The sequence below is a fragment of the Oncorhynchus masou genome, chromosome 31, assembly GCF_036934945.1.
Source record: "Oncorhynchus masou masou isolate Uvic2021 chromosome 31, UVic_Omas_1.1, whole genome shotgun sequence".
Lineage (NCBI taxonomy): Eukaryota > Metazoa > Chordata > Actinopteri > Salmoniformes > Salmonidae > Oncorhynchus > Oncorhynchus masou.
The window spans coordinates 16,260,250-16,283,320 of NC_088242.1; the positions used below are offsets into that span (position 1 = coordinate 16,260,250).

Here is a 23,071-nt window from a genome sequence, read left to right on the forward strand (position 1 = left end):
TAAACCCATATAAGAAGAAACAATTTGGTTTCATCGACTTTGCTTGAGATTGTTTTTTAAAATGGCGACGTATCACAAATAATTGAACGTAGGTTGACCGTGAATGGACTCACATTCCAGTACAGTAAGTGGCGGTGTATGCACCTTACGATCCGCCAACCCAATCCCAAAGAAGAAGAAGAAGAAGAAACATCTAATTATTGTATCTTACGAAAATGACTGTAGGGGAGGAGTTGATTGCGTGGGATGGGTGTCTGGGAAAGAAACGTTGAAAGTAGTCAGATGGATATAAGTAGCTAGCTAAATGAGAAGGAACCCATTTTAAGTGCTAACGCACTCTTTCAAAAAAGCAAGTGTGATATTTAGCTAGCATGGTGTTACAAAGGAAACATTAAGATGTTGTAGCTAGCAAGCTAACGTTATCACGAAGTTACACAGAAGGATACAAACTGATCATCCAAAGCTAGCTGATATACTACGAGCCAACGGTAGTGAACTACATTATCTTGTCAAACAACGAAGAGAACACAACCAACATTTGGGAAATTGTAATATGAAAGAAGACGTGTCGGAGAAATTAGGATTTGTCCCTCAAAAAGACATCGTCTACAACAAACTTCTTCCATACGCGGATATATTAGACGAGGAATCCAATGACCTTTTGGGTAAAATCAAAGGAAACTTGGGCCGGGCTGTCCAGCTTCGAGAGATATGGCCGGGTGTCTTGTTTTGGACAAGGAAACTTTCCACGTAAGTGCTAACGTTAGCTAACCCAGTTCAGTTGTCTGGCTTTCTAGATAACTAGTTAATCAATCAAACGTATTTATAAAGTCAATTTTGCATCAGCAGATGTCAGTGCTTATACATAAACCCAGTCTAAAACCCCAAACAGAAAGCAATGCAGATGTAGAAGCACAAAGTTAATCATTCATCTACTCTAAGTTAATTTGGGCCGCTAGCTACAGAATACATTTGCTTTTGCCAAATAGTGTTTAGAAACTGCCAATAGCTAGCTAAGGCTCGTTTTACGTTGGAGCGAGTGGGCTGCCCACCGGTAGCTAGCTAACTATTTGACCGGTGTTGGCATCACTGACTGGGCGGGCGGTTGTGGATTTAGCTAGCTAGCAGGATTAGCCAGGCCAAGAAACAAGCTATTACGTGAGGTAGATGTGTTTTGTGCTCAAACGTGTAAGAATGCTAACATAGCCATGCAGCAGAGAGTAAACATTAAAATGTCAAGCCCGAGAGAGCAAGCAACATAACTAACTAATGCCATGTCATAAATCACGATATGATTCACGTTAGCAGTGGCCATAAGCAACGCCATGCTACCAATTGCTGTGTCATTAGAATATGACGCTTGCTAACTTGGCTAATACTCCCTAACCATCTTGTTTGTAAACAGACTTGTGGTCTTAACTAGTTGGTTGTACTACCGGTAACTTGCCACAGAGTCATTACTTTATATTTCTAACATCAGTTGCCATGTTCCCTTATGGCCCAGCTAGTTAGCTACTTGAGACACTGAGCGAGTTTGTTTTACATTGCTCGGCTAGGCGGGGTTTACTCAATTGAGACCATTTCATTGGTCCAAAGTGAAATGTCCACTCACCCGGGACACCGGGCTATGCAAAACGATTTTGCCCAATGTCACTGACATGACCCTATTGCCCAAATCCCCTTTAACAAACCATGCCTTCACTTAGGCTGGCTAAATTGGCCAGGTATTGCATAGTCACTGACTGTATCAGAAGCACGTGAAGTCTTACCAAGTGATCACAACAGCCTTGGTTTAAATAAATAAATAGGTTTCTTGAGTCATCCCATTAGATTGTATATATGTGTTGATGGTTTTACATCAGAGTCCCATGATTTAGCTAGCTGTATTGATTTGAGACTACAAAACCAAACAATCTCAAAGTGAAACAAGCATTTCTTAATTTCCCCAAACATTCCTAAATATAATCAATATTATTTTCCAGTTGGGAGTTCAGGTTTGCTGTCACATGGCATTCAGCTACTGGTCATAACTACACAACACAAGTAGGCTTCCCAAATTACCGTAGTCCCTAGCTCAGGGCTCACTAATTGTTCAACGTTTGCTTTCACACTCACTGTTCACATATAGCCTTATCACTGCCAGTCCTTTAATGACATGCAGTCACGCTTAAATTCTGTGTGGTTTTCTGGGGTATTTGGTGACACACATACAGTGCATTTGAATGTTTACGGCCTTCTAAAATTGATTAAAAATATATACATATATAATATCTTGCTAATCTACACACAATACCTCCTAATGACAAAGTGAAAACAAGTTTAGATTTTTTTTGCAAATTTATACAAAATAAAAAAATAATACCTTACCTACATAAGTGTTCAGACCCTTTGCTATGGTTGCGGTCCAAACGCATAAGACACACCCTCGTTCACTTACCCTCGCTTTATGCCCTTGGGGGAATCCCCGTCGCCATCTTGGAAGGCGGTCCAAATTATTAGCCAAGCTAAGGAAGTTTACAACGTAAGCCCCTCAGCCCTCGTTTTTGGTCGGCGTTGCGAGTGTACAATTGTGTTCACTCGGGCCTGAAACTTCCCATAATCCATTTTGCGACAATTGTACATCCGCTAAGAAAAGTCAGTGAACTTAACAACATCAATGGAGAAATGAACATTCAAGTGTAAGTAAAAACAAATGCAATAAGTTAGTAGCACAATTTCTAATGCACATGACGGCACAAATGCGTCTCTTAACCAAACATAAACATTTGACTTTTTATCTTTAGGAAATTGTGGAAATAACATTTTCCTTCAAGAAGTTCCAGCAAGGCAGGCCAACGTTAGTTAGCTAATTAATTTGCTAGCTATCATACAGTAGGCATATTAATAATGTATTTAATATAAGCAGACATGCATTGATAATTGACTGAAGCGCATATAAAGCACCCGCAAGCTTCCTGTGGCTGAAACACGATCATCGCGGGATGAACAAGTAATTAATTCCCAGCCAAGGGTGGTTAATTTAAAAATCATTCCTCCTTCCCTCGCCCTGCAAGTGCATACTTGTCAGACGTCATCAGAAGTGTCCACTTAATTTGAGGGTTGAGAGGACAGGGTGTGTCTTAAGTGTTTGGACCGGAGCCCAAGACGCTTGAAATTGAGCTCGGGTGCATCCTGTTTCCACAACTTGATTGGAGTCCACCTGTGGTAAATTCAAATGATTGGACATGATTTGGAAAGGCACACACCTGTCTATATAAGGTCCCATAGATGAGAGTGCATGTCGAAGCAAAAACCAAGCCATGAGGTCAAAGGAATTGTCCTTAGAGCTCCGAGACAGGATTATGTCGGCACAGATCTGAGGAAGTGTACCAAAACAATTCTGCAGCACTGACGGTCCCCAGGAACACAGTGGCTTCAATAATTCTAAAATGGAAGAAGTCTGGAACCACCAAGACTCTTTCTCGAGCTGGCCACCTGGCCGAACTGAGCAGTTTGGGGAGAAGGGCCTTGGTCAGGGAGGTGACCAAGAACCTGATGGTCACTCTGACAGAACTCCAGAGTACCTCTGTGGAGATGGTTGTCCTTCTGGAAGGTTCTCCCATCTCTGCAGCACTCCACCAATCAGGCCTTTATGGTAGAGGGGCCATACGGAAGCCACTCCTCAGTAAAAGGCACATGACAGCCTGCTTGGAGTTTGCCAAAAGGCACCTAAAGACCCTAAGACCTTGAGAAACAAGATTCTCTGGTCTGATGAAATTAAGATTGAATGCTTTGAATGCCTGAATGCTAGGCATCACGTCTGGAGGAAACCTGGCACCATCCTTACGGTGAGGAATGGTGGTGGCAGCATCATGCTGTGGGGATGTTTTTCAGCGGCATGGACTGGGAGATTAATCTGGATCGAGGGATAGATGAACGGAGAAAAGTACAGAGATCCTTGATGAAAACCTGCTCCAGAGCGCTCAGACTGGGGTGACGGTTCACCTTTCAACAGGACAGGAGTGGCTTCAGGACAAGTCCCTGAATGTCATTGAGTGGCCCAGCCAGAGCCCGAACATGAACCTGATCGAACATCTCTGGTGAGACCTGAAAATAGCTGTACAATGACTTCCCATTGGGGAGAAACTCCCCAAACGCAAGCGTACCAAGCTTGTAGCGTCATACCCAAGAAGACTCAAGGCTGTAATCGCTGCCAAAGGTGTTTCAACAAAGTACAACAAAGTACAAAGTAAAGCATCTGACGTTCGTCGGATATGGCAGGACTTGCAAACTATCACAGTTATGAAAGGGAAATGCGGGCCTACCAGATGAGTTAAATACATTTTTTTTTATGCTTGCTTCGATGCTAGCAACACTGAACCATTCATGAGAGCATCAGCTTTTCCGTACTGTGTGATCACTCTCTCCATATCCAATGTAAGACCTTTAACCCCTCTAGGGTTTGTGGCACGCTAGCGTTCCACCTTGCCAACATCCAGTGAGATTGCAGAGCGCCAAATTCAAATACAGAAATGGTCATTATAAAAATTCAGGAAACAAAACATATTTTACATAGGTTTGAAGATTAACGTATTGTGAATCCAACCACGGTGTCAAAAAAAAGCATACCTTACAATTATTTGAGAACAGCCCAGCAGACAAATCATTACAAACAGTAGCCAGCGAAGTAGAAGAGTTACACAAGTCAGAAATAGAGAGAAAATGAATCCCTTACCTTTGATCTTTATATGGTTGCACTCAAAAGACATTCATTTACTCAATAAATGTTTTGTTTGATAGTCTCTTTATATCCAAAAACCTCCGTTTTGTTCGCGTTTTCTTCAGTAATCCACAGGCTCAAACACAGTCAAAACAGGCAGACAAATCCTAATTGTATCTGTAAAGTTCAGAGAAACATGTCAAACGATGTTTATATTCCTTCCTTAGGTTGTTTTTAGCCAACATTATCTATAATATTTCAACCGGACAATACCGGCATCAATATAAAAGGAAAACATGAAATGCACTCTCTCGGGATTGTGCATGAAAAAGCTCTGTGACACGTCAGGGTCCACTCATTCAGACTGGTCTTACCCCCTCTTATCAGAATACAAGCCTGAAACAATTTCTAAAAAACTGTTGACATCTAGTGGAAGGCATAGAACTGCAATTTGAGACCTAAGTCAATGAATACAGTAATGGCATTGAAAAGAAAACCTGAGTTTTTTTTGTTGGTTTTGTAGTTTTCACCTGTCAAATCAGTTCTGTTATACTCAGACACTATTTTAACAGTTTTGGAAACTTTAGAGTTTTCTATCCAAATCCATGCATATCATATCTTCTGGGCCCGAGTAGCAGGCCGTTTAATTTTGGCATGCTTTTCATCAAAAATTCAGAATGCTGCCCCCTACCCTGGATAAGTTAAACAAACAGGTTAAAATTTGCAGGGCCAGACAGATTACCAGGAGCGTGTCTTGACTGACATTTTCTACTTATTTACTTATTTCAAGCATACCACCATAGTCCCTGTTCCCAAGAACGCCCAGGTAATCTGTCTAAATGACTATCATCCTATGGCTCTCACATCTGTAGCCATGAAATGTTTTAAAAGGCTGGTCATGGCTCACATCAACACCATCAATGCAGACACTGGGGGACCCACTCTAATTCGCACACCGCCCCAACATACACACAGATGATGCAATCTCTTTTTCACTCCACACTGCCCTTTCCCACCTGGACAAAATGAACACTTATGTGAGAATGCTATTCATTGAGTACAGCTCAGCATTCAACGCCATATCTTAGTGATGACTGGGATTAAAAGCCTCCCTTTGAAACTGGGTCCTGGACTTCCTGTTGGGCCGCCCCCAGGTGGTGAGGGGAGGCAACAACACATCTGCCACGATGACCCTTAACACAGGGTTTCCTCAGGGGTGTGTGCTGAGTCCCCTCCTATTATTTCTGTTCACCATTGACTGTGTGGCTGCGAATGACTCCAACATAGGACTGATCACTGAAGACAATAAGACAGCCTACAGGGAGGAGGTCAGGGACCTGGCGGTATGGCGCTAGGACAACAACCTCTCCTTCAACGTCCGCAAGACACAGGAGCTGATCATGGACTATAGGAAACAGAGGGCCAAGCACGCCCCCATTCACATCGATGGGGCTGTAGTGGACCAGGTCGAGAGCTTCAAATTTCTTGGCATCCACATAACTAAAGACCTATAATAGTCCAAACACGCCAACAAAGTCGTGATGAGGGCCAGACAACACCTCTTGCCCTCAGGAGGCTGAACATATTTGTAATGGGCCCTCGGATCCTCAAAGTTCTACAGCTGCACAATTGATGGCATCTTTACTGGCTGCATCACAGCTTGGTATGGGAAATGCTTGGCATCCGATCGCAAGTCGTTACTGAGAGTAGTGAGTTTGGCCGAGTACGTCAATGTGGTGGAGTTCCCTGCCATCCAGGACCTCTGTACCAGGTGCTGTCAGATGAAGGCTCTAAAAATGGTCAAAGTCTCCAGCCACCCAAGTCATAGACTCTTCTCTAGCTAACTATGTAGCTACTGAAACAGATGTAATTTTGCTATGTTTTTGGGGAAGAACATTGTTTGCATCCATGAGCGAGAGAGCTATTTTTTATGACCAGCACTGTAAGTGCGCGAGACAACTTTACCAGCATCATAGCATACATAACGATTAATCGTTGTGACAAATACAAGTGATAGTGTAATCAATGTGTAATAACAACATAAAAAATGAATGAACGTGTTAAATTGTGACGTGCAGCCATATTCAGGTCCTGATTGGTCAACAAGCTTATTTGACACATAAAATAGTGTTATCAACTGGTAATTGTTTTCTTATTTGACACGCAAAGATCCAAACGGCGTTGCATAGAAATCCTGGTTGAGAATAAAACGACTGAACAAATGAACAACGAAACAGCACAGCAAGTAAGTGAAAGAAATAGGTTTTGATTATGTTTTACTGGTAATGGGGACATATGTTTTGTTGGCATTTACAATCTTTTTTTGTGTGTGTTTTTTACCTTTTTTTAACTAGGCAAGTCCGTTAACAAATTCTCATTTTCAATGACTGCCTACCCCGACCAAACCCGGACAATGCTGGGCCAATTGTGCGCCGCCCTATGGGACTCCCGCATCACGGCCGGATGGGATACAGCCTGGATTCGACCCAGGGACTGTAGTGACGCCTCTTGCACTGAGATGCAGTGCCTTAGACTGCTGCTTCCATGTGTGTGTGTTAACTAACTGTACGAGAATGCTTAAAAGGACGCAAAAATTTTTAATATCTGCCATCGGATGCGCTACCAGTTGCGCTAAATGCCTTTTAATGCTTGCTTTGAGGCGAGCAACACTGAAGCATGCATGAGAGTACCAGCTGTTCCAGATGACTGTGTGATCACGCTCTCCGTAGCTGATGTGAGCAAGACCTTTAAACAGATCAACATTCACAAAGCAACGGGGCCAGACGGATTACCAGGACTTGTACTCAAAACATGCGCTGACCAACTGGTAAGTGACTTCACTGACACTTTCAACTTTTCCCTGACCGAGTCTGTAATACCAACATGTTTCAAGCAGTCCACCATTGTCCCTGTGTCCAAGAAAGCGGAGGTAACCTGCCTAAATAATTACCGCCCTGTAGCACTCAGGTCGGTATCCATGAAGTGATTTGTAAGGCTGGTCATGGCTCACATCAACAGCATCCTCCCGGACACCTCAGACCCATTCCAATTCACATACCACCCCAACAGATCCACAGATGATGCAATTGCACTCCGCACTGCCCTTTCCCATCTGGTCAAAAGGAACACCTGTGTGAGAATGCTGTTCATTGACTACAGTGCAGTGTTCAACACCATAGTGTTCACAAGGTGGTAAGGGTATGCAACAACACATCTGTCACGCTGATCCTCAACACTGGAGCCCCTCAGGTGTGTGCTTAGTCCCGTCCTGTACTCCCTGTTCACTCATGATTGCACGGCCAGGCACAACTCCAACACCACCATTAAGTTCGCTGATAACACAACAGTGGTAGGCCTGATAACCGACAACGATGAGACAGCCTATAGGGATGATGTCTTAGACAACAACCTCTCCCTCAATGTGAGCAAAACAAAGGAGCTGATCGTGGACTACAGGAAAAGGAGGGCCAAACAGGGCCCCATTTAACATCGACCTGGCTTTAGTGGAGCGGGTTGAGAGTTTCAAGTTCCTTGGTGTCTACATTACCAACAATCTATCATGGTCCAAACACAACAAGACAGTTGTGAAGAGGGCATGACGAGACCTTTTCCCCCTCAGGAGACTGAAACGATTTGGCATGGGTCCCCAGAGGGTAGTGCGTACGACCCAGTACATCACTGGGGCCAAGTTTCCTGCCATCCAAGACCTTTATACTAGGCGGTGTCAGAGGAAGGCCCAACAAATTGTCAACCTCCAGCCACCCAAGTCATAGACCTTTCTATCTGCTACCCCACGGCAAGCTGTACTGGAGCGCCAAGTCTAGGTCCAGAAGGCTCCTTGACAGCTTCTACACCCTTGAGCCATAAAAATATTTGTAAAATTGTGCCCCTAACTATTTACATTGCCCCCCCCCTTGTTTTTACACTGCTGCTACTTGCTGTCTATTATCTATGCATATTCACTTTACCCCTCTTCACTGTTGACATTGATACTGGTGTGTTGCGGGTACTATTTAATGAAGCTGCATTTAAGGACTTGAGGTGTCTTTCTCAAACTCTACTCTAATGTACTTGTTGTCTTGCTCAGTTGTGCACCACTTCTGTTTCTTTTCTAGTTAGAGACATTTTGCTCTGAAGGGAGTAGTACACAGCATTGTACGAGATCTTCAGTCTTGGCAATTTCTCGCATGGAATAGCCTTAATTTCTCAGAACAAGAATAGACTGTGTTTCAGAAGAAAGTTCTTCCTGGCCATTTTGAGTCTGTACTCTAACCCACAAATGCTGATTCTCCATATATTCAACTAGTCTAAAGAGGGCCAGTTTTCAGCTGTTATAACATAATTGCAAAATGCTTTTCTAATGATATATTAGCTAACGTGCCTCTGTATGCCTAATGTAGATATTCCATTAAAAATTTGCTGTTTCCAGCTACAATAGTCATTTACAACATTAACAATGTCTACACTGTATTTCTGATCAATTTTATTGTATTTATGTATTTGGTGCATGTGACAAATGCATTTGATTCCTTATTCTGCATGTCAGATATGCATGTTTGTTCTGGGTACTATATTTCTATATGAACGTTGGATATGGCGGCAGGTAGCTTAGTGGTTAGTGTTGGGCCAGTCACCCGAAGGTTGCTTGATCAAATCCCAGAGCTGACCAGGTAAAAATCTGTCGTTCTGCCCCTGAGCAAGGCAGTTAACCCACTGTTCCCTGGACGCCGAAGACGTGGATGTCGATAAAGGCAGCCCTCCGCACCTCTGATTCAGAGGGGTTGGGTTAAATGCGGAGGACACATTTCAGTTGAATGTATTGTTGTGCAACTGACTAGGTATCCCCCTTTCCTATTGCTGAGCGTGCCCCAGACCTATACCTTCAGTATAGAATAGACTATACAATTGACAAAGATCGACGCACATTTTTGTGTGAACCATTTCAGAACTTCTGAATGTAAGGCATTCGTCAGAGCTCCCCAAACCAGAAGAGACCAGTTCCAAGTGTATAGGCTCCATCCTGGTTTATGGAAATAGCTGCACTTAGACGGTGTCTTCACACCTTGTTAATGTTGTAGCATTTACATCAGGTTACTCTGTCTGTGTTGTGTAGAGAATATGGTGCCATTTGGGACTAAACCTACATGCCAATGCATATGTCTGACCAGGCTATGACTGAGTCACTGGGACCTAGGCAATTTAGGCCGAGGTTTAATACAATATTGTTACTTTGCAAGCTTTGTGTGTGGGAGTTGCTGTCCTTGAAACGGAATCTAGCTAAAGGCCTAGCATCTTCTCCTTCCCGATTTGCTTTACTCATACAGTACCAGTCAAAGGTTTGGACACCTACTCATTCAAGGTTTATTTATTTTTAGTTTGACTATTTTACTATATAATAGTGAAGATGCACAACTATGAAATAACACCATATGGAATTATGTAGTAACCAAAAAGTGTTAAGCAAATCCAAATATATTTGAGTTTCTTCAAAGTAGCCACACTTTGACTTGACAACTTTGCACACTCTTGGCATTCTCTCAACCAGCTTCAGGAGGTAGTCACCTGGAATGCTTTTCAATTAACAGGTGTGCCTTAAGTTAATTTGTGGTATTTATTTCCCCAATGTGTTTGAGCCAATCAGTTGTTTTTTGACAAGGTAGGGGTGGTATACAGAAGATAGGGCTGTTTGGTAATAGACCAAGTCCATATTATGGCAATAACAGCTCAAATAAGCAAAGAGAAATGACAGTACATCATTACTTTCTGACATGTCTTAATCTGGAAAATTTCAAGAACCTTGCAAAACCGATCAAGTGCTATGATGAAACTGGCTCTCATGAGGACCGCCAGACCCCAGAGTTACCTCTGCTGCAGAGGATAAGTTCATTAGAGTTACCAGCCTCAATTGCAGCCCAAATATATGTTTCACAGAGCTCAAGTAACAGACACATCTCAACTTCAACTGTTCAGAGGAGACTGCGTGAATCAGGCCTTCGTGGTCGAATTGCTGCAAAGAAATCACTACTAAAGGACGCCAATAAGAAGACCTACTTGGGCTAAGAAACACGAGCAATTGACATTAGACCTGTGGAAATCTGTCCTTTGGGTTGATGAGTCCAAATTTGAGATTTTTGGTTCCAACTGCTGTGTCTTTGTGAGACACAGAGTAGGTGAACGAATGATCTCTGCATGTGTGATTCCCACCATGAAGCATGGAGGAGATGGTGTGGGGGTGCTTTGCTGGTGACGCTGTCTGTGATTTATTTAGAATTCAAGGCACATTTAAACAGCATGGCTACAACCGCATTCTGCAGCGATACGTCATCCCATCTGGTTTGCGCTTAATGGGACTATAATTTGTTTTTCAACAGGACAATGACCCAATACACACCTCCAGGCTTTGTAAGGACACATGATGGAGTGCTGCATCAGATGACCTGGCCTCCACAATCACCTGACCTTAACCCAGTTGAGATGGTTAGGGATGAGTCGGACTGCAGAGTGAAGGAAAAGCAGTTCCCATATGTGGGAACTCCAAGTCTGTTGGAAAATCATCCCTCATGAACATGGTTGAGAGAGTGCCAAGAGTGTCATCAATGCAAAGGGAGGCTACTTTGAAGAATCTAAAATATATTTTTATTTGTTTAATACTTTTTTGGTTACTACCTGATTCCATATGTGTTGTTTCATAGTTTTGATGTATTCACTATTATTCTACAATGTAGAAAATAGTAAAAATAAAGAAAAACCCTCGTACTACATTTCTTATTCACCTGCTCTATACTAGGCTATACCCATAAAGCTGTTTTTGCTGTTCAGAAGCATGAGTCTCTGTGGCGTGTGCACATATTTATTGTGCTGCAGCAACTTTATATTATATTTAACTTTATATATAGGGATAGCCCAAAGCTCCTTTTCTGTCCATTCTGCGCAATACAAGAAGTCAAGCATTTATTATTCCCTGGCCAGCTCACTTTGAACTGTGGATGTTCGGGCTAGCTATAGGCCTAGCCCCATGGCTTGGGCCACACATTTTTGTGTCTGAAAATTCCTTTTTTTCCCAGTGGGAGTCCTCCTTTGACAGATGTTGGTAATCAGAGTTGATAGTCTGTCAAACACACTAGGCTTTAGTCCTTTTTGGATATTCAGTTCGTCAGAGAATAGTTGCGTTGAATTGAACTTTTGACTGGTAAAAACCGACAGTTGTTGAATGAATATGATTTAATCCGCGTTCTTGCGTCTTTGTGGCTGTAGCCTAAAGCTTTTCTTCTCTTGTAGGTACATGCGGCTGTACGGCAGGAAGTTCAGCAAGGAGGACCATGTGCTGTTCATCCAGCTGCTGTACAAGCTGATCACCATCGACAAGCTGGAGATCAGTATGATGCAAGGACTAGCCCGGCTGCTCATCAACCTCCTTAAGTAAGACCCATGGGCTAAACACACGGTCACGCATGCAAACACACACATTGACATGCTGGAGATCGGCATGATGCGAGTTCTGGCCCACCTCATCAACTTCAAGTTAGCATGAGCTACTGCTACACACACAGTGATGGGCTTTGCTCGCTCATGGAGGGCCTCACACACTCAACCTCCTAAAGTAAGAAACACACAAAACCCCATCAACAAGCTTGAGACCAGTATGATGCAAGGTCTTTGCCATCCTCATCAATCAATGTCACATCATAGGACTCTAAACAGACTTTATTTATTTGTTTGTCAGTGACTGGCGGGTCTACTGTTTTCCTCATTGTATGAGAAGTTCAAGTGTCGCTCACATTTAAGAGTTGAAATACTCTGTAAATTGAGGCCTGCCCTCACCTCATTGTGTGAAGCTCTGAGGCAACAGAGACAGTCTAAATGAAGTACTTTTACATGTTTTAACCCCACCTACTATTATTTCTGACAGGAAACGAGAGCTGCTGTCGCGGGAGGATCTTGAGTTGCCTTGGAGACCCCTGTATGAGCTGCAAGACAGGATCCTCTACTCAAAGACTGAACACCTGGGACTAAACTGGTTCCCCAAGTACGCCCCTCTTCTCTTTTACCAGCACGGTTAAAACAGTCTTTGAAAATAAAAAATAACTCTGCATATTGAAACCAACCTACTTCGCTGTAAAACCTTCAAGTAAAAGTCTGTGTTATGACATCATCATACACTGCGGGGTGACTTCCCGATTAGAGTCAACACTATGACATCCAAAAGTCATCCAAGACTGCCACTATTGGTTCTTCCCATTTTGAGCCCTTCCTTGAGGCATGCTTGGAAGATTCTAAAAGCAGGAAGGTGGCGGTGCCCCGCTTCGCACGATGATGTAGACTCATCGATATTACCTTTTATTTTTAAATGGACCTCACCCCTGAATCTCTAGTGGTGTTATAAATGGGTTTATTGTGAAAAACATTGCTATAATATGTTGGTATCTGTTGGCACTGTATAGGTACTGCCTATTGCTATGGTACTGCCTAATACAGTTCAGCCCCCCCCCCCCGATGCATCCTTTCTTACATGCACATATGTTCTGTTGTCCCTGCCCCCAGTTGTTGCCTGGGCTAATTTCTGAATGTGGAAAAATCTGTACCTACCCCCAGGTGGCATATAGCCCTAGAGCTGCCTTCCCTGGTCATCACTAGCTTCCACAGCCACAAAGTTGTAAACCCTGCCTATTTCTAAAAAAAAAAAATCTTCTAGATTTGTTTTTATTTTAAACATATTGCTTAACCCTAACCTTAATTTAAGACTTAAAAGCAAATGTTTGTTTTAATGGCTTTTTACGATATAGCAAGTTTTGGCTGTGGAATCTAGTGGAACCCCCCCAACTTTTCTCCCAGCAAGCAGTGCGAGGTGCTCTTGTATGGGTCTATGGGAACATTGTGTGTCACTACAAAGCCTTGCTAGCACATAACAGTCATCAGCTCTCTCACCAAGGGAAGCAAGCTGCTACTGTTTGTTCACTGATGCTTGGCCCTTTGTTTTTAAAGAAAACGAGCAGTGACATTTTTTTTTAAATGTGCGATGCGCTGCTGCAGTACAAAAAAAGGTGTAATTTTTGGGGATGTATTTAATTGAAATGGATTGGCTTTTCATAGTGTGAATCTGAATGTGTTTTTATGCCTTTGTCTCCTCTCACATTCAGTTCCCTACGGCCTCGTGCTTCCTCTAAACACGTAATGATAAAATTGTTTCAGAGGTGGTAAGGACAACGCTTCTCTTTTGTGTTTTTTTGTTTTTCATCCTTTTATTGAGGCACTCTTTTTGGTTTTAATTTTTCTATGTTGCATGTTGAAAACCAAAAAGCACACTGGACACCCCCACGCAGCTTGTTTGACATAAAATCAACTACAAATGAACCAAAAAGCAATGTTTACATTTCTCTCATATTGGACACTGTCGCACTGCATCTAACTGGACTATGTATCCCCCTCCCCCTTTGTCAAGTCCCATATGATTTGGTGGATTGACCAACTAGAGTAGCCTAGCCCATTCTGAAGTCACCGGTTTCTAAACGGCCATGAAAGGATGACATCTTTGTGGTACAAAAGAGCACAAATCTTGAGTGTCTGGCCATTGGTAATGGTGTTCTGGTCATGCTGCTTTGCATGATTATTTCGGTGGATTACTTTGGTGATTTTCAGTGTGGTCTGTCTGTGGGTTGCATCCCACAAATTTCTCCTTCCTCCTAAAGTGTGCATCCTTTCACTACTTCCCACAAATTTAAAATAATTATATTTGTGTTGGAATGGGCTAGAGGGAGTTTCAATATAGGCCTAGCAATCATTTCCTTTGAAATCCATAAAGGGAAGTGAACAAGTGCACATTTCAGGAGAAAGGAGAGATTAGGCTCTCCTCACTCAAGCCCTGAGATGCAAAGCCAAGAATCCTTGGCAGAAATCGCTCGTTGTAGTTCCCATTAGTCTATTGAATTAAAGCAATGCAATCAGGTTGATTTGAAAAATGCTTAAATGAAACGGAGCTTAGAGCGTGGTTGAATGGGACAGAGGGGCAGTTTAGAACGCATGACTTGAGTTCAGCGTGCATGTACGAGTGGAGGGCAAGGCAGGGGATTGAGAGTGTTTGAGCCTAACGGCTGGGGTTATATTGGTCCTCAGCTAAATCTGTTGACACTTATGTGACACTGAGTTTAGTCACACAAGTCTAACCTTTACAAGCCATTATATACAGAGGCCCTATTGTAACTGTGCCAAAAAATTAAAGTAACCAATCCAAAACCACAGCAGTCAGAAGTCCTGTAATGGAGGCCTAGTATTGGTTTTATTATTTAGGCACCAAACAGAAGAAAATGGACAATGGCAGTAAGTTGTACTCATTTCAAGGGACTACTTGAACTTGTCCAAACCACTTTCTGTTGGTAAACCTTTTCTGTTACATTCCCCAGATATGTTTACTGTTTTTAGTCAGGCTAGGTGATAAAAAGCCTCAGACAATGGCTGAGGGCATCTGCCTTTTGGGCAACGATCTCCACTGTCAAGGTCAGCATTCATTACAAGTAATAACGGCTAGTCCTACTGTTTACATAAAGCCTCAGGCCTAGTCACTTTCCCTCCAAGACATTTCCCCAGGCCCGATAAAAGACTTCATTCTGATGATTGTGAATAAACAGAGTAAATCTGTTAATTAGGTACCATTCATGTGCTGCTGTTACACTGCTGGCCCATGGCCATCCAGGACAAAGGTTGAACGGCCCTGGAATAGTCACATTGTGTGGGGGCGGGTGTTTCTGTAGTTCCTTTTGTCATGCTATGCCAGTTTGTGTGTCCTCGATTCCCTTGCTGTGTGGATGTACACACCTGCCCAACACATCCCTTACTTTTCATCTGTGTTTGAGTTGATCCGGTACATACACTAGTCTCTACTGCTTCATTACATGCGCCATAATATATGAACATACTGGTAGTGACCACACCCTAAAGGAGTAGCGAGTCAGGACTTTTCCCACTACACTTGATCAGTACACTTTAAATGCGTGGTTTGGCTGTACCTGTAGTCAGTCACTCATCCTTGTCCTAGTTGCGTTGGTGTGTTCAGTGTGTTCATTGTTTGATTTAAGTCACCTTAGACACATCTGTCTCTGTTCTGATGCCTCACCTTTCTTTCTTTTTCTCTCTCCTCCCTCTGTTTCTAGCTCGGTGGAAAACGTTTTGAAAACACTTGTGAGAAGCTGCAGACCGTAAGTATATTTTTAAACCCCTATGATCTATGTATTTGTTAATGAATTCAGTTGCTGAGCTCATGGTTGCATTTAGGCCTACTCTTGGGACACTTGTGGTCAACACTCACACAGTTGGAGGACCACCTTAAGAGTTATTTTGTCTAGGGGTGTGAACGTTATAATGTTTAAATGAAATTGAGATCTTAACATTAAAGATCCCTAACCTAAAACAATTCCCCACACTAAATAAAATCACTGTGCAGTGTGACCACCATTTTCCTCATGCGCCACGACACATCTCCTTCGCACAGAGTTGATCAGGCTGTTGATTGTGGCCTATGGAAGCTTGTCCCACTTTTCTTTAATGGCTGTGCGAAGTTGCTGGATATTGGCCGTAACTGGAACATGTGTCGTATGCGTTGATCCATAGCATCCAAACGTGATCAATGGGTGACAGGTCTGGTGAGTAAGCAGGCCATGGAAGAACTGGGACATTTTCAGCTTCCAGGAGTTGTGCACAGATCCTTGTGACATGGGGCTATGCATTATCATGCTGACACATGAGGTGATGGCAGCAGATGAATGGCATGACAATGGACCTTAGGATCTCGTCACGGTATCTCTGTGCATTCAAATTGCCATCGATAAATTGCAATTGTTTGTTGTTCATAGCTTATGCTTGCCCATACCATAACCCCACCACCAACATGGGGCACTGTGTTCACAATGTTGACATCAGCAAACTGAGGCCAGTTGGACGTACAGCCAAATTCTCTAAAGCGACGTTGGCGGCTTATTGTAGAGAAATGAACATTCAATTCTCTGACAACCACTCTGGTGGATAATCCTGCATGCCAATTACACTCTCCCTTAAAGCTTGACATCTGTGGCATTGTGACAACTGCACATTTTAGTGGCCTTTTATTGACTCCAGCACAAGGTGCACCTGTGAAATGATCATGCTCTTTAATCAGCTTCTTGATATGCCACAGCTGTCAGGTGGATGGGTTATCTAGGCAAAATAGAAATGCTCACTAACAGGGATGCAAACAAATTTGTGCACAACATTTTAGAGCGTTTTGTGTGTTTAAACATTTCTGGGATCTTTTATTTCAGCTCATGAAACTTGGGACCAAAACTTTACATGTTGCATTTATATTTTTATTCAGTGTAGAATAGAAGATATTCTATTTATTTTAGTTTTACCAGTTATCAACATATTGTTCAATGTTGAAAAAAATAAAGACCCGTGTTTATTCTGTGACTTTAGCTAATACACTCTGTTTTTGTTTTGTTGCCGTGGTATCGTTTTGGTATAGAGTATCGGGATACTAAACCTGGTGTCGAAGTCCAAACTCTGGTAACGTGACAGCACTTGTGCAATTATCACAAAACATATTGCAAGGCGAGACACAGATTACCAAGACATATGCGCACCACGGTTCATTCTGCCTGCCTCCTCCCATTCTCCCTTGCCCTGGCAGCATCGCATTAGTGGAAATCAAGACCGTTTCAGGGCAGGCCTGGTTATAGATAGATATGTTCAAGTCGTGTCATCTGGGACAATTGCTAACCCTTTCCTAACCTTAACCTAATTCTTCTAACCTGCTGTGTTAATTCTCCTAAACTGCTGCATAAATTCTATAATCTTGCTACGAAAAGTCACTTCTGCTTGTCAAAACCAGAAGACCTGCCCAGAACAATCTTGGTTTCCACTAATGTGATAGAGCCTCGCGATGGCTCGCCTGCTCATTCTCTTCACTAATGATGCGATTGTGTGTTCAGTCTTCGGTCTGTTGCGTGTAGAATATCCTATCCTTCATTGATGATAGGCCCTGCGTTACTGAAGTTGAGACATTGCAAGCCAGGAAATTGTGAGATACAGCATGCCATTGCGAGATACAGATTTTGATTGCACATAGAACCATGCACTAGGCCTCTGTCTGCCTGCCAGGTGGCCAACCTGCCTATACTGTGCTGCTCCCGTCTTCCATCCCTCGCTAGAAAAGAACAAGTGTGTGCTCTCGGAAGTACGGCAACAAATCAGTCTCTTCTGTTCCAAAATACCTGATTCTTTCACATGGCATGTTAACCTATTGTGCTTACTTCAGCACTCCTGCAATTGAATGATAGACCTAGAGTAGAGATGCAGACAGGCACATGTCTACTCTGCATTAAATAAGACACATTCTGTGAAACTGAACTGTCAGGAACAATTCTCCCGTAGGGACTTAGTTTAGGCATATCGACTGACAATTTGCGAATGTCATAATGGCTAGATCCATCCCTGGATGCAAAGCAAGACTAGGTTTGTGTGAGCATGTGTGTCTAAGCTTAGTCACTGAGTCCCTGAGTTGCTAGTGTACCTACTAGTTGGTTAATAATCCTATTAAATCTAATTCTGTCCTGGGGAGTTTCCTGTGACTGTGAGCAGAGGAGAGAGCGAGCGAGAGGTGGAATACAGACATTATCATCCTACTAGAAACATAGTATAGAGGTGGACCCACTGGTTGCCCTCTAGGTTACAGATAGCTCATAGTCCCATTTACCATCCTACCAGGTGTGAAATAGGGAAGTGGCTCAGGGTTATGCTATTTTGGAATAGAGCAGACTTTACTCACACTCTTAAATTAATCAAAACAGGAACAATTTACATTTTGGCTGGAAATTCTAAAGGAAATGATCTCAACAGGGCAACATATCCACCTGTGTGCTACCTATAACCCCCACACTAGAATTCCCATACTTAAATGAAGACAGCTTCTTCATCCTAGAAGGGGAGATCAACCATTTCCAGGCCCAGGGACATGTACTAGTCTTTGGTGACCTAAATACCAGAACTGAACAGGAACCTGACACCCAGCACAGACCGGGACAAACACCTACCTGGAGGTTACCGCGTTCCCTCCCCGAGGTTCAACTAGGACAACATAACCAAATAACATAGGTCACAACTCCTGCAGATCTTTTTAAAAATGTATTTTAACTAGGCAAGTCAGTTAAGCACAAATTCTTATTTACAATGACGGCCAAACCCGCGCGACGCTGGGCCGATTGTGCGCCGCCCTATGGAACTCCCAATCACGGCCAGATGTGATGCTGCCTGGATTGGAACCAGGTACTGCAGTGACTCCTCTTGCATTGAGATGCAGTGTCTTAGACCACTGCGCCACTCTGTTGCACACTGGGCATGTACATAGTCAGTGGTAGGCTTCAAGGGGACTCCTACGGTAGGTACACCTATAACTCATCTCTTGGTAGTAGTACTGTAGACTACTTTATTACTGACCTCAACCCAGAGTCTCTGTGTTCAGTCAGCCCACTGACACCCCTATCAGATCAGAGCAAAATCAGTCTACCTGAACAGAGCAATACTCAATCATGAGACATCAAAGCCAAAGGAACTGAATAATATTAAGAAATGCAAGGCAGGAGAGTAGTGTCGAAACCTACCAAAGAACAATTAGGCAACAACAATCCCTTTTAGGCAACTTCCCTCGACAAAACATTTCACTGTAATCGTGAAGGCGTGAACTTGGCAGTAGAATGCCTAAACAGTATATTTGACCTTTCGGCTTCCAAATCAATTTTTTATTTATTTAACTAGGCAATTCAGAACAAATTCTTATTTACAATGACAGCCTACCCCGGCCAAACGCTGGGCCCATTGTGCACCGTCCTATGGGACTCCCAATCATAGCTGGATGTGGTGCAGCCTGGATTCGAACCAGGGACTGCAGTGATGCCTCTTGCACTGAGATGTAGCGCCTTAGACCGCTGTGCCACTCACGAACCCCAAATGGTTTGAAGAATGCAAAAACCTAAAAGAAATTGAAACAAATGCATAGAGACCCAGAAAACCTGAGTCTATGCCTTCACTATGGTGAATCATTAAACAATACAGAAATACACTATGGAAAAAGAAGGAACAGCACATTTGAAACCAACTCAATGTAACTGAAGAATCCATAGAATCTAACCACTTTTGGGAAAATTGGAAACCGCTAAACAAACAACAAGAAGAGTTATCTATCCAAAACGGAGATGTACCGATAAACTACGGATCCAATATTTTTGGCCTTATAACAAAGAACAAACAGCAAAAACATGTACATGATAAAATACAAATCTTAGAATCAACTATTAAAGACTACCAGAACACACTGGATTCTCCAATTACGTTGAATGAACTACAGGACAAAATACAAACCCTCCAACCCAAAACGGCCTGTGGTGTTGATGGTATCCTAATAGAAATGATAACATTTACAGACCACAAATTCCAATTGGCTATACTTCAACTCTTTAACCTCTACAGTATTGGTAGACTTGGGCTGGAATAATACATTATGGCCTTTCTCTTGCATTTCAAAGATGATGGTACAAAAATAATTTTTATTTGTATTATCTTTTACCAGATCTGTGTTATAGTCTCCTATTTTCATTTCACATTTCCACAAAAGTCAAAAGTGTTTCCTTTCAAATGGTATCAAGAATATGCATATCCTGAGCTAGGCCCTGAGCTACAGGCAGTTAGATTTGGGAATGTCATTTCAGGCAAAAAAAATGCAATCCTTAAGCGTTATCATCCTTAGCTCTGACATCTTCCCCAATATTTGGAACCAAGGACCGATAACGCCAATTCACTAAAGTGGAGACACATTTGACCCCAATAACTATGCGTCAACAGCAACCTTCGGAAAATCCTCTGCATTATCATTAACAGCAGACTCAAACATTTTCTACTGGGCAAATGTCAAACGGGCTTTTTACCAAATGACCATATGACAGACCACGTACTCCCCAGCACACCCCAACTGACAAAGAAACATAACAAAGGCAGTCTTCTCATGCTTTGTTCAAAAAAGCCTTTGACTCAATTTGGCATGAGGGTCTGCTATACAAATTTGATGGATAGTGGTGTTGGGGGGAAAACATACAAAATCCATGTACACAAACAAGTGTGCGGTTAAAATGGGCAAAAACACATTTCTTTCCACAGGGCTGTGGGGTGAGACAGGACTGCATCTTAAGCCCCACCCTTTCTGAAGTAAAATGTATTCTGTTTGCTGATGATCTGGACTTCTGTCCCCAACCATGGAGGGCCTAAAGCAGACAAAAATAATGGTGTTCCAAAAAAGGTCCAGTTGTCAGGACCACAAATACAAATTCCATCTAAACACTGTTGCCCTATTGCAGACAAAAATCTATACATGCCTCGGCCTAAACATCAGCGCCACAGGTAATTTCAACAAAGCTGTGAGCGATCATTCGTAAAAATCCAAATAACTTCACAGATCTTCATTGTAAAGAGTTTAAACACAGTTTCCTATGCTTGTTCAATGAACCATAAACAATTAATGAACATGCACCTGTGGAAGGGTTGTTAAGACAATAACAGCTTACAGATGGTAGGCAATTAAGGTCACAGTTATGAAAACTTAGTACACTAAAGAGGCCTTTCTACTGACTCTGAAAAAACACAAAAAGAAAGATGCCCAGGGTCCCTGCTCATCTGCGTCAACGTGCATTCGGCATGCTGCAAGGATGCATGAGAACTGCAGATGTGGCCAGGGCAATAAATTGCAATGTCAAAAAATCAAATCAAATCAAATTTTATTTGCCACATACACATGGTTAGCAGATGTTAATGCGAGTGTAGCGAAATGCTTGTGCTTCTAGTTCCGACATTGCAGTAATAACCAACAAGTAATCTAACTAACAATTCCTAAACTACTGTCTTATACACAGTGTAAGGGGATAAAGAATATGTACATAAGGATATATGAATGAGTGATGGTACAGAGCAGCATAGGCAAGATACAGTAGATGGTATCGAGTACAGTATATACATATGAGATGAGTATGTAAACAAAGTGGCACAGTTAAAGTGGCTAGTGATACATGTATTACATAAGGATGCAGTCGATGATATAGAGTACAGTATATACGTATGCATATGAGATTCATAATGTAGGGTAAGTAACATATAAGGTAGCATTGTTTAAAGTGGCTAGTGATATATTTACATCATTTCCCATCAATTCCCATTATTAAAGTGGCTGGAGTTGAGTCAGTGTCAGTGTGTTGGCAGCAGCCACTCAATGTTAGTGGTGGCTGTTTAACAGTCTGATGGCCTTGAGATAGAAGCTGTTTTTCAGTCTCTCGGTCCCAGCTTTGATGCACCTGTACTGACCTCGCCTTCTGGATGATAGCGGGGTGAACAGGCAGTGGCTCGGGTGGTTGATGTCCTTGATGATCTTTATGGCCTTCCTGTAACATCGGGTGGTGTAGGTGTCCTGGAGGGCAGGTAGTTTGCCCCCGATGATGCGTTGTGCAGACCTCACTACCCTCTGGAGAGCCTTACGGTTGAGGGCGGAGCAGTTGCCGTACCAGGCGGCGATACAGCCCGCCAGGATGCTCTCGATTGTGCATCTGTAGAAGTTTGTGAGTGCTTTTGGTGACAAGCTGAATTTCTTCAGCCTCTTGAGGTTGAAGAGGCGCTGCTGCGCCTTCTTCACGATGCTGTCTGTGTGAGTGGACCAATTCAGTTTGTCTGTGATGTGTATGCCGAGGAACTTAAAACTTGCTACTCTCTCCACTACTGTTCCATCGATGTGGATAGGTGGGTGTTCCCTCTGCTGTTTCCTGAAGTCCACAATCATCTCCTTAGTTTTGTTGACGTTGAGTGTGAGGTTATTTTCCTGACACCACACTCCGAGGGCCCTCACCTCCTCCCTGTAGGCCGTCTCGTCGTTGTTGGTAATCAAGCCTACCACTGTTGTGTCGTCCGCAAACTTGATGATTGAGTTGGAGGCGTGCGTGGCCACGCAGTCGTGGGTGAACAGGGAGTACAGGAGAGGGCTCAGAACGCACCCTTGTGGGGCCCCAGTGTTGAGGATCAGCGGGGAGGAGATGTTGTTACCTACCCTCACCACCTGGGGCGGCCCGTCAGGAAGTCCAGTACCCAGTTGCACAGGGCGGGGTCGAGACCCAGGGTCTCGAGCTTGATGACGAGCTTGGAGGGTACTATGGTGTTGAATGCCGAGCTGTAGTCGATGAACAGCATTCTCACATAGGTATTCCTCTTGTCCAGATGGGTTAGGGCAGTGTGCAGTGTGGTTGAGATTGCATCGTCTGTGGACCTATTTGAGCGGTAAGCACATTGGAGTGGGTCTAGGGTGTCAGGTAGGGTGGAGGT

General features: G+C 43.0%; 1 protein-coding gene across 1 annotated transcript in view; it reads left to right on the plus strand.

The window, feature by feature from the left end:
* Positions 1-229: 229 nt before the first annotated feature.
* The window catches only part of LOC135523499 (proteasome activator complex subunit 4B-like), an 83,148-nt gene continuing 60,306 nt past the window's right edge, over positions 230-23,071 (plus strand). Inside the window, exons 1-4 of the mRNA XM_064950212.1 lie at positions 230-750; positions 11,978-12,118; positions 12,609-12,725; positions 15,844-15,888. Of these exons, the coding sequence (XP_064806284.1) occupies positions 554-750; positions 11,978-12,118; positions 12,609-12,725; positions 15,844-15,888 (500 nt within the window). The 5' untranslated portion in view covers positions 230-553. The remainder of the gene's footprint in view (positions 751-11,977; positions 12,119-12,608; positions 12,726-15,843; positions 15,889-23,071) is intronic.